At 39.7% G+C, this 12,688-nt stretch overlaps 1 protein-coding gene across 6 annotated transcripts in view; it reads left to right on the top strand.

Annotated features, from left to right (window-relative positions):
* DENND1B (DENN domain containing 1B) overlaps positions 1-12,688 on the top strand; it is a 141,299-nt gene that overhangs the window by 37,555 nt on the left and 91,056 nt on the right. For all 6 annotated transcript variants that reach the window (XM_085511129.1, XM_015869353.3, XM_015869351.3 and 3 more), the window contains one exon: positions 9,287-9,336. Coding sequence is in view for 3 of the 6 variants with exons in the window: in XM_015869353.3 (XP_015724839.2) it covers positions 9,287-9,336 (50 nt within the window). In the remaining 3 variants the exon portion in view is untranslated. The remainder of the gene's footprint in view (positions 1-9,286; positions 9,337-12,688) is intronic.

The raw sequence follows: 12,688 nt of genomic DNA on the forward strand, positions 1-12,688 counted from the left end.
GAACTGTTTGAACAGGAAATATGGATCTAGTTCTGACAAATATTCTTTGGAATGACCACTCATCATCTAGACGTGCTGGGAACACCCAGAATTGCTGATATTTCAGTATCTCATGAACTGTAAATATGGGAAGGTACTTTCTCAGTGTCTTTTTAAAAAAATAAATCCCAACTGACAGAATATGTATTTTAAAAAGTCTCACAGTAAAGCATAGCAGCCCAACACAGGAAATTTGCACTTTCTTGATATTCTGAGAACAGGTGGCGACGTCAAGTACACTTGTTGTCAGGATTGCAGCAGTTTTGTTTCATAGAGCTTTTAAGTTAAAGATGCTGATCAGCATATGGTACTGGCTGGCCGCATCTCTACCAGCTCTTTTGTTATCTTGTTATTGTTATCGGTCTTAATGACAGTTGTAAGCCATAGTTCTGGATGCAGGGGTTAGTCCACCCTGGGGAGGAGAGGGAGAAACAGCAGTGTGGATTATGGAAATATGAATTGATCTAAAAAGCAGCTCTCTTGTAACAGAATGGGACTCAAAGAAAGACTGGGGAGAAGCTGGTGAAAAGACGATGGAATATGATGTGAAAATGATCATTTGAATGCTTTCCTTTTCATTCCCAGCTGCTGTGTTCTGGTGAAAAGGCATGCATTTGTATATCTTAAGGCTGGGTGAAAAAGGGCCAGATGAATGGAATTACTTGTTAGATATGTTTTCATTTTGAGTCAAATTATGTGCATTTTAATAGACTGTATGCATACGTTAGCCATTTTTGATCATACAGCTGTGATGTTGGGGGACTACGTTTTATAAAAAAAAAATACAAAATGTTCCTTTCTGTTTGCTTAAATAAGTATAGTATTAATATTTGGCTGTCCTTGAGATATAGCTCATCAGCCCACCAAAAATAACTGTTAGTGATTTGGCTTATTCCTGCCTTTTTCAGTGATGTGCCAAACCTAAGAAGAAAAGATTAATTGATGGCTGAAACAGTGATGACAATCGTTTGGAACAGCCTCCATAAAGACTGCCAAACTGTCATGTGTGATGTCATTGTTGACTGACCTCGGTTGCCCTCAGAATATTCAAGTCTTGTCACCTTATTCTGTATTATATGCTTACTTACACTGTCTCATCTACTTTCTTAGTTCCCTCGGTGCATTTTAGTCTTCCTTTCTTCTGTTATACTTTCAGCATTGTTTTTGTGTCTCAAGTTTACTGCTATTCTTTGACGAACATCCTGATAATCTCAGGCTCTTCTTATAGTGGGTACTGGATGTAATGTTCCTGAATCCAGTGTTTAGTGTTTAAATCTTGAAGCATCGCTTATACTAATCAGTTTATATTATGTGAAATGAAATAACTTTAATTTACATTGTGCTTATATTAGGAAGGTGTCTGAGTTAAATATTATGACCATGGTGTGATGAAATCCAGGAACCAGGGCACTCTGCTCCCAGAGGAGTAAAGGAGGCTGGTCACTGCAGTGAGACCAAGGGGAGAGTTGTTGGTGGGCAGCTACTGAAGGGGTCCAGGCTGCAGCTCTGGGGCCTTGGTCAAGGAATGGGGGAAGGTGAAGCAGCTCCAGGTCGGCGATCAGAATGGAAATGCAACTTTTTTTATCTTATATGAGAATTCTTTCTCGTACTCTTTTCTTCTGTATATGTTTTCAAGGCTTTGTAAAATATTGCACTTGAACTATTGAACTCCTTTTTTGCTTTTTCTTAGCTGAATTTGTTTAATCTGCATCAGTCTGTGTACAGTCATTAGTGGAAGTACAGTTGGTAACAGAAGATTACATCTCAGAAATTATCATCTCTGAAGTCATAGTGCATCCTGATGTCTGTCCTGTATCTTTCAATGGGTATGGCCAGTGTTAGAGTAGGGTAGTGCAGCACAGCTCTAGATGTTAGGCTAGTTAAGGTCAGGAACTGGGGAGAACTCCTTCAGTTCATAGACAAGTCCTGCAGTAGGAACAAGTGCAGTGCAGTGAATATTTGGGTTAGGCTTGTGCGTGTATTCCCTGTGTTCTGGTGGTTCTGTCCTGCACGTAAGGGAAGCAGGCAGTGATCTTGTTGCATGGGACTGCCTGTGCTTCCTGGCCCGCTGCTGGGTGAGGCTGCCTTCTCCTCAGAGCTGCTGGTGGTGTTCTGCTGTGCTGCTGGCCTTGGCTAAGCTGACCAACTTTGTGTGCACTTGCAGAAGCGGTAACCTGATGGTGTTGCAGAATGAACCCTGGCAAAGGTGCAGTGGACAGGGTAATTATGAAACAATTCTCCCAGCAGGTTCCTTAGTAGCTGACTTCCTTTCCCAGTTCCTTTTCTTTTGGCTCCAGATCCTTCTAGCTTAAGAAGTTCAGCCCATGTGCCAAACGGGTTTCACTACCCTTTATGCTGCCACAAAGTTCATATACTTCCGCTTCTACTGATGACTACTCTGATACTGTCTCCCTATCCATGCATTTAATTGGTGCATGCCATACAACTGTTATGTTTGCTAGGTCCATATGCAGTATTCTGACTTCTCTTCTGCTCATTCCATTACCAGTTACGGGATAGATGATAAGAACTACTTTTGGGAGGAAGAGTTTTGTTGATTTTTATCTTTTTAATAAGAGTTCTAGGAAAAATGGAGGGTTTTTCTAGTGGGTAAATTTATCTGTGCTGAAATTCATATTGTCTTGGCTATTCTGTTATTTGTGACTGCACTTCAGATCTCTGTATGATACAGTGGACAGTAAGATGTGACTTAGTTACAACTGGTCACATGATGAGATTCAGCACTGCCTAGGCAAGTGGAGAATCCAAGATGCTGTAATTCAATGAAAGTCTAAATTATGAACCCTTAGGAAGCCCTGTTCTCCAGTCTTTCAGCATGGTAACAATGTCTTTTGAGGTACCAGAGTTAACTGAAGTATTTGTTCTTTTCTCCTTCTGAAGTGCCTTTGAGGGATGCTCTAAACCCACTACAATCTCATACAGATGAACTGTGTCAGGACTGAATTAGGTGATCAGAAATGTAATACTATCTGCAACTTAATCTAAAAATTGCAACTTAAAAAGCAGGTTTGTTCTGAGGGAGCTGGGGATGGTTTTTCTTTTTCATGTGGCACAGAGGCTCTCTAGTCATGCAGTTGAGTTACCCCACCAGTAAAACAGTTTTATTCATCCTTGGTGTTATGCTGTGAATGAAATGGTATTGTATGGATGTGACTTTCATGGGCCTACCCTGCAATTACAACTAGCAAGCCAATTAGTACTAGCTATTAATTATTAATATATCTCTTACGCTATTTCAGAGAATTCCTCTTAATTTGCCTTTAGACCTAGAGGAAACTCTGAAAACTCCAAAGGCAAAAACCAATAAGGTTAACTACTTTGATCTTTTCAATGTACGGAGTGGCACTCATTTCATAGCCTGGAAGACTTTCAAAGTTTCAAAGGATATTTAAAAGTTGGAGGACAATACTACTTGTGTTTCAGTGATCTTGTATGAATCATACAGTGCTTCCCAGTTTCTTCTTTACAAGAAACTTGGAAATCCTTTAAATTGAGTTCTATTTTCATTTTATTTAACAAATGTAAAAATGGTAGCTGAATTGCTTCAGACTGGAGATGACTGAGTTTCGTAGTTTAATGCTTTCAGAAAGGAGAGGGGCAGCATCCATGTAGCTTAATGCAACAATGAAGCACTGCGCCGTAAGGTACATTATTTCCATTATTTCTCATAAAAGCTTTTGCATCTTCACCCTAAACCATTTGCATTTGATTTATGTGTTCTGTCCTTTATGTGAATAAGGGGAATGTTCTGAAAGCAGATGTGTTTTTTTTGTTTTGTTTTTTTTTTACCCTACAAAAGGACTGGATAATCAACAGAATGATGTGCATTGGAAGGAGGCACATAAGGGTTAAAAATAGTTATGGAGGCCTGCTAATGATTTCCATAGTAAACTTTTGGATTTCCGTGAACGTGAGTTAAGATTAAATTTTTTTTTTGTTATTCAAACTGTTTGGGCCTTTCTTTATTGTAGCTACTACTTTTTGATGAGATTTTTAGCAGAAGTAACAGCTAAGTCTTTGAAATATAACTACTGCTGCTAGCTTCACATGGGTCCCTGCTGTGGGTGTGTGCAGCTTCTGAAAAAGGAAAAGTCAGCGGTGAGGACAGAGCAGCTTGCCTTTTCATGCACTGTTTTATGTAGAAGCATTAGGATTTCACCTTAGTAGAGCCGTAATGATTAAGGGCTCAACTCTGCGAGATGCTAAGCAGTCTGGCTTTGATTTAAGAATGAATCTAAATATGTACTTAACTTGAAGCATTTAAATATTCCCATTGAAGTTGCTGTTTTGAGTCAGAAATATGTCATGACAGTCTTAAATCTCAAATAGATCACCTGGTTTGTGTGTTTGAACTGACATAAGATGACTAAATCTGTGGTACCAAATGCTGGGGAGAAAGTCCCAGAGAGTAAGTTGGGTTAAAGGGAAAGATGAGGATGCTAGGAAGTGAACATGGAGATTTCAGTATGGAAACTGGTAAGAGAGACCTTCTTCCTTGGGTGGAAGATGTTTAGAGGTGAATAGGGATAGAAAGCTCTTGGAAGGGTTTTGAAGGACAATTGAATGAAACACTGAAGTAGAACAGCAAGTAGTTTTTGTCAGCAAGAAAGATAAAAGAAAACATTTGTTAAAGTGTATGCAGTGAAGATGAGACAAAAAAGAGAAGTTCCCCTTTTGGTGGGGCTGGGGGAGGGTCTTTACAGAAGTGAGGTAGATAGATAAAGAGACAGGAACTAGGAAGTTACTGAGGAAGGAAAAGGATAGTGGGGGGGAAAAGGCACTAGAATGTTTTATCTAGGTCAATGACTATTTGGCATCTTATAATTCAAGGTAATAGAGATCAGGATAAGTAAGTTGTTTTTTGAGCACTGATTAATGGAATGTTTTTGACTGTCTTGTCTGGGTTGTTTCATTAGATAATTCAAATGCTATTGCATACTACTGATTTTTATTTAGGCCCTTTCTTCCTGGGTATGCTGACATACCTATGGAGTGAACATGGTGTGACACTATCTTGGAAAGAGACTCTCTGCATCTTGAGAGATGCTGATTCTATAAGTAGAACAGATCTAGGTGGGGATCAAACTGCTTGGGGGCGGGTGTTACACTGTGTATAGATGCAGAGATGGTTGGAACGAGGCAGGATTTTATGAAAAAAAAGTCTAAATTGCCATTTTTTAAGTGATTCAGTATCCTGGATGTCTTAAAATGTTCCTATTGGAGAATATTTTCAATCTCTTAACAGCGATTCACATGAAGTTTTCTTTCCTTTTAAATGTGAACTGCAGAATATTACAAGACAAAACAATTGCTAGGGAGATTAGTTTTCACATCCTTCTAGTTTTAGGAATTAGTTATATTAAATGAAATTAATAATAAAATGTTTCAGTAGTATATTATCAAAGTGGTCAGTTTAACTTCTGCTGATTCATCTGACTTCATCTATGGCTTAAAGAAAAAAGAAACCTCTTGAAGGGTGTAAGTTGAAGTGGAGAAAAAAACTCACAAACTCACTCATACCTTTGTAAAGATGAACTAAACATATTTGTTCAGTAATACATATATCAAAGCAGATGAAATCTTCCTATAGGGGCAGCTTTTCCACTTTCTCTTAGTTGCTGTGAGATACCCTCCAAAACTCACTGTGCTTTTACAATGTACTTAGCTGTGTTTGCAAATGGGACCATCTGAGGTATGTTTCCATTTCCACTTAGCAAGTTAGTTAGCAGTCAGAGCCATTATGTGCTTGCTTCCCTTACCTGACACAACCTCTGTATGTGTGATGTCACTGCGGCTTTTTGGGATGAAAACATTAAAAGGGAGACACACGGAGATTGTAGCTTCACTGAGTTAAGCGAGGCCTGTTGGTGGAGGTCAGAATTCCTGCTGTTGCCCAGTGGTGTTAAGGGTGCTAAGTTTTGAAACTGCAGTGCTTTGAAATTGCAGCCTGGGGAAGGAGAACTTGTTCTTAGCTGAGGACTGTAGAGCATGAGTCTGATTATGGACTTCTGAAGATTTCCTATGGATTGAGTATGGTATTATTAAAAATCAGATCTTTTCTTCATTAGTGAGGGATAAGGTGCTTATTTGGAACATAACCAGCATATCTACCCATTAATTTCACTTCAGGATAAGATGGAGTTATTAGGACCTTTTTTTCTAGGAAGGTGGTGTGTTACTTCAGAAGCATCATCTCCTACCTTTTCCATTGCTTCTGAAATGATGATATGCAGCCGTTGTTGTCTGGGTATAAAACCAACCAAGGAACACTGAATAATTCTTGCTTTGTTACTGCCTGTATTATCTTTGTGTATAATCGGTGAGTAGGACCAGGCTTGGACAGTGTAGTGCAATTGGTGCAGTAATTAATAAACCCACTGGACCGTGAATGTGTGAGAGGGCAGCATGCTGCTGATATGCTATAGAAATAAATATTTTTTTTTTGAAGTATTACTTCCATTTTTTTTTTTTTTTTTTAAGCTTTGCATGGGGGAAGCAGTATGGTATAGTTGGTATGATATTGATTTTATTGTTTTATTCTTCCCATTAGAGTTTGTGTAAGGAGTGAGATAGAAATCCTTTGACTTAGTAATTAAAATCAATTGGGTATGTGACTGCATGTGTTTATTCAGTGTTTCAAAGCAAATATGTGCTCTTTAACTTGCTTTCTACAGCATATTTTTAGTTTCTCTTGTGCACACACTTTCTTTTCTGAAACAGTGACTGCTGAAACTCCAACATTGTGAGAGCCCAGAGTGGTACCGATTGTGAGGTGGTGTGAATGGAGGATGGCTTGCTTTCTGAAGACTTGGCAACCTTTTGTTTTCAGGAATAAACGTGTGCTTTTATGAAGCTTTTAAAAGAAAAGATGATAAATGCATTATGCTTATTCTGAGGATGTGCGTTTTGACACAAGTGCAAGTCCTGGCTGAGTTGTGGACTGGTAAAGACAATGACCCATTAGGAAGCAGAGCTCAATTTTGCTCAATAGAGAGGTTATTGACTTGAACTGTACACCAATAGTGACTGCTTATGCGGATGTGTGAATAACAGCCATTTGCATTTTAAATCAGTCTTGAAGCATCTTGGGGGCATCTTGTTTTCCTCCATTTTAAAAATCTGACTAACACCTGTAATTAAGGGGGAAAGCAGAGCCCTGCGAGCAAGGTAGGACTTGCAGCCATTGATCTGTGTAAACCCGGCTTATGCTGTCAGGGGAAAAGCAGTCAACTGCTGAGCTGCTTTGTCACTGACATAAGCTGGGAGAGGATTTTTTTTTTTGTCTATGCTGTTTATACACCAGTCTATAGACCTGCTGGCTGCTTGAATTTTAAAGAGCGGAGAGGTTTAAAGACCGCTCCCTGAGGGATGCTGCCGCCAGTTGGGAAGCGAGCAGGGCCGCCCTGCAGGAGCTGAGCGTGTGCCGGGGGTGGCGTGAGGCCTCGCTGTCCTGCGGCCGGAGGCACGTGTCGTCCTCGGGTCACGGCTGGGCTGCTGAGCTGCTCTGGGCTTGGGGCTGGTCTTCCTGTGGGTTCATTTATTCTGAGAGGATACGCTGGGGGGTTGGAGTAAAAAGGTTTCCGTACCCTATACTAAATCGGTTCTAAGATCAACAGGCAGTGAACCCAACCCTCAGTAGTAGGGAGAAAAGAACTTCCTGTGATGTGGTAATAGGTACTGATTTGGAGGGAGAGTTTGAGTGTGAGATACTGAGGTCCCTTCCCAAAGCAGAGCACGGTGTGCTCAGACCCTTTTCCTTCTGTCCTGGTCAAGCTGGATTCTGAGAGATTTCTTCAGTTCTCTTATATGACTTAAAACTTGAAAACTGACTTTATCATTCTGTGCTGTTAGTTGACATAGTGGGGCATTGTGTCTCTTTAAGATGTTGAAACTAAGAACGCGTGCTGTATTTAAAGGCTTCATTTTTGTTTTACTTGTCTTTCCCTGGACTATTGGACTCTTGGTGATTAACTTGCATGTGTTTCTGTGTTTTACACTTTAAACTGATCCAGGCAGATGTTTGGGGCAAATGGTCATTGTGGTGTGTGGGTATTTCAGCCCAGAGCTTCCCCTAATGAGAGCTGGCTGCTCAGCACACAGTTGAACAGTGTTCAAGCAGGAGGGTACTGGTATCCTTGATCCAGATCTTAACCTCATCTGCATCTCTGCAGTCTGATTGCCTTTTCCTGAGTGCACCTTGCTGGATGCCTCATAAGGCCCAGTGTAGTCAGTACAATCTTTCTGTTGGTCTCATACAAAGAGTGTCCCCTATAGCTGTGCTGACCAGCACAAATGCCATTGCTTGTCTTAGCTCATTTGTACCATGGAAGACTTGTTTCCAAGCTGGGAGTAACTGTTGGAAATAACTGTTCTTTCTGGGATCCTGTAAAATCGCTTTAATTTTTTTCTGCTAACAAATCTGGCAAATCACTTTTTTTTATTATTGAATGGAAAATTTTTATTAGCTTGGGAGCATTTTTATATTATAATTCAAATGTTTTATTTGTCTCTAAACAATTTCTTAAATAACTTGCTATGAGAGAGCAATCTTATCCTCTTATATTATGGTTCAAATGTAGATCTGTCAGATTTGCTCCCTCTACCTTTATGAATAGAGTGGCTTGCTTGTGAAATCCAAAGGGTTAATCATATAAATATCTCCCTTGGACCAGCAGAAGATTTCCATCATTTTCAGTGTTTGACCATGAGACATGTATAGAGTCGTTATACCTCTCTGTTATTCATTCTGCTGCCAACTTCATTCCCTTTTCTCTGCCTGCATTTTAATTGAAACAACATTTGTATTTTTGAGCCAGGATCTGTCAGAAGTCCCTGTGGCTAGTCTGTGGTACAAGTAGCAGCAGACGTGGCTTACCCATATGGTGTGGTGCTTCTTGTAAAATCCATATGGCCTTGTTGAGGGGAATCCCAGCGGGGATGTGAAGGGTGTTAATACCCTTCAGGCCAGGCCTTTCCCTCCTGGGGCTTCTACGGCATTGTCTTTGCAATCTGCTGAAGCACAAACTTAATTCCTTTTTAATAATCAATTATTTCAGTCCAGGAACGTGTACTGTATTTTTTGCAGTCTTATGTTCCTCAAGTTTATTATTTGCTATGAATATTTCTGGATTTTTTTTTTTTTTTAGAACTGGTCTGTAGGGGAATTGCTAGCAAACAGAGATAAAAGTTGTTTCAGAACCCTAACCCTGTTTCCTTGCATTTACAGGAAGTGCTGAACAGCGTTCCAAAGTTCTGCTTTCCTTTTGACGTCGAAAGGTATGTGACACAATTATCATTTATTTAAACATATTTTCTATGAGATGATAGAGTGATGTCAGGGAAATTTTTCAAGAACAAGTGTAAATGTAGAAAAGAAACGTGCACTCATGGATGAACATCGCAGCAAAACGCAACTTTTCTGGAGTTTGAGGGGTTTGTCTTTCAGGGTGGAACAGTGTTCTGCTTCTTGGTTTTTGTCCTGTATGATTGTGAACAAAATCCGTGTTGATCTGAGCATATAAGATACTTATGAGCAGCAGGCATCATAAAGAGATGTCACAGGTCTCTAGATATAAATACTCAGTGACCAGTATTTAAAACATGTTGAGTTCAGAGAAATTAAGACTGTAATTGCATGGAAGTTACTGAACGTGCAGTTGATTTTTCTGAGTAGCCTTTAAGATTATTAGCCATTATTAATTAGCTCTTACCTTTCTGGTATCCATTATGGTGTGGCATCCATGTAATGATGCAATAGTTGAAATGCTTTGTGTAAAACACTTTTATTAATTAAAATATTTATATGAGCTTGTCAAAATGATTAATGGTAATTAATTTAATCAATCGCACTCATTTCTAAAACTCACGTTGTCTAAATCAGCCAAGATTGAGTTAAAAGCGTAATATGTGTAAGGAATGAAAGCTGCAGGCAGTAGCTCAGGCTGAGCTGGCTTCAGGGCAGTGTTGGATTGGCACTGCTGTGAGCGAGAGCCCCGCAGCAGCACCCGGCAGTGCAGTGACGGTAGTGTGGTGTGAGGCAGGGAGGGAGGCTTTGCAGGAAAACATGGCACAATGTCATAAGCCAAACTTGTCCGAAGCAAACTATGTTCATTTAGCTGTTTATAATTAGTTTAGTTGTTTGTGTTTAGAACTGGCTAAGCTTGCTGCTCTTTAAACTGTTTTGATGACTTAACTAGTGCTGTTCATCTTGGCTGTAAGGCACTGAAGTCCTTAATGTGCTCTAGATGTATGCAGAATTCTGTATACAACTGATAATGAAGATGAAAAATGGGAATAAAAATTGAGGATAACAGAAATAGGTGAGGTTCTGCTGCTGCCATCCAGTGGCAAGAACATCATCAGCTGCAGCAAGTAATTATTTTCAATAACTATTTCTGTGTTAACTTTTTCTGTCTATTCATTCAGAAGACACTTAGTTCCTTGTATGAGGCTGATGAGCTTAATCAGAATGCTGGGGTTACTACTTGTGCTTTGCTGCTGTGCTTGTGCACTTAATGTTGTGTGCTGTAACTTGAACTAAGTATCCAAATGATGGGGAGCAAAGTGATAGTATTTAAGGGATGTTTGTTGTTTGTGTGCCCTTTGTCCCTCTGCTTCAAAGTACTTTCTGACCTCTGTATTTGACCAAAGAGCAGTGTTCTCATAGACAGGGGGTTTTGAAAAAATCCACAGAGCTTGGCAGCTGGACAGAAGCCGGGGTGATTCTTGGAAGCTGAGATGCACTTCCATCTGACCGCCGGCTGCTCAGCCTGCACGTGGCTGCCTCTAAAACCAGCTGCTGCATGTGTGGCTCCTGCTTCGCTGGGACTGGGAGCTGGGCTGTAGGGGCTTGTGAAGGAGCACAGGCAGTGTGAGGTCAGGGGGAGTAAGGGTGCTTGGGCAGGGAGGTGGGCAGAGCTGCCCTGGGCAAGGAGACCGAAATACTGGAAGCCCATGCAAGTGTGTGTGCTGCTCCCTTACTTAAATGTTTGTGGGAACAACTTGACAGCTATGTGGTGTTTATTTTGTTCAGTTCAGGCTTTTTTTACAGTAAAGACATGTTACCACGTGAAAATAAACGAACAATACAAAAACTGCATGGTTGTCTTCTGCTTTCTCATAGTTTTGTTTTTTGTTTTGACAAGTATGGGACCAATACAGACAAGCATTGGTAAATATGTTGCTATAATTCCTTTTCATGTTTGTTTTATTTTTAAAAGAACGTTGTAGGTGTGACCAACACCTAGTTTTTGTTTAGCCATAAACATGCTTTTCACTTGTCTGCTGAATATTTATTTATTTTCTCATAGAGAGAACAGCCACAGACCATACGCTGAGTGCCCCTGAATATTTTTACAGGCAGTTTCAATGGCAGGTTCTGCACAGAGAGCTTTCATTGAAGAGAAAAGTAGAGTTTCTATTGCACAGATTGAGCTTGTTGTACTTCAGGGGATATAGTTTGTCCAAGTGTACTGTGTGATCTATCAGTGCATAAACCACTGAGAGTACTGTCTGATCCTTGTAAGAGCTAGGAATGACCAGAGCAGGAGTGCAATTTCCATTGATGCTACTGATTGAGGTATCTGGAATAGGAAAAATGACTTCTGTAGATTCTGGGCTTTTTTACATGCAGCAGGGTTACAGGCAGCAGTGTCCTTTTTATTAAATAGATAAATAAAACTCGTTTAAATAATAAGCTCATGTTCTTTAAATTATGAAAATAACTAAATTAAAGCTCTGTTAAATCCCAGTGGTGAGTCCACTTTCACACATTTTCCTCTGCCTCACCTGTATTTAATTAGTGGATGAACTGATAAGTGGATAAAGTGAGAACGTGTTTGATTTTATGTTCACTATGCTGCGACGATCATGGGCTAAGATCTAGATTTGATTCAATGTGATACTGCTTACATCATTTCACCAGGAATACTGACTTTGTCTTTTGGATGTATTAAGTAGCTGTACACTATATGTTTTAATTATCAATATTGCGTACTGTGAATGGTGATTTAAAATCTGTGGGTAACTCCCATTAAATTTAACCTGAAAGTCTAAGCCAAAAAGGCACAATGAATGGTGTAATGTGTTGACCGTTACTTAAACTTTGAGTTACATGCATACATATGTATGTATATGAGTATGTATAAGCAAACACATAATTTTCTTACTACCCAGTATAACTTGCATTTTATGTTGAAGAGGATTAAGTAACGAATTCTGTCATAGAAGTTCTTGAGCGTTTACCTCAAGAGCCTACATCTTTGTTGCAACTGAATTATTTTAGGCTTAATTAATAGTGCCATTGTATACCTTTTTAAGTATTCATTTGTTGATAGTTATGAACGTGTTCTCTTTTTGTCTGCTGTGGAATACCTTTCTCCATTTCTATTCATAAGAAACAGGAGGACTATACTAATAAAGAATACAGAGATTTTTCGTTTTTTTTTAATGTTTGCTAAGGTAATTTTTAAGTGTCAAAGAAAAACACCTTCTCTTCTGTTCCAGCATCCTTCGTGCAAACCCTACATGATTTTTTTTTGTTACTCGTTTCTCCCCAGCAATCCATAATTCTACTCTCAACCTCCAAGTCACGTAACTTGCAAAGCCCACACCTCACTCTTGAGCCGTG

The sequence above is a fragment of the Coturnix japonica genome, chromosome 11 (genome assembly GCF_054131305.1).
Source record: "Coturnix japonica strain WE chromosome 11, WE-NBRP24, whole genome shotgun sequence".
Lineage (NCBI taxonomy): Eukaryota > Metazoa > Chordata > Aves > Galliformes > Phasianidae > Coturnix > Coturnix japonica.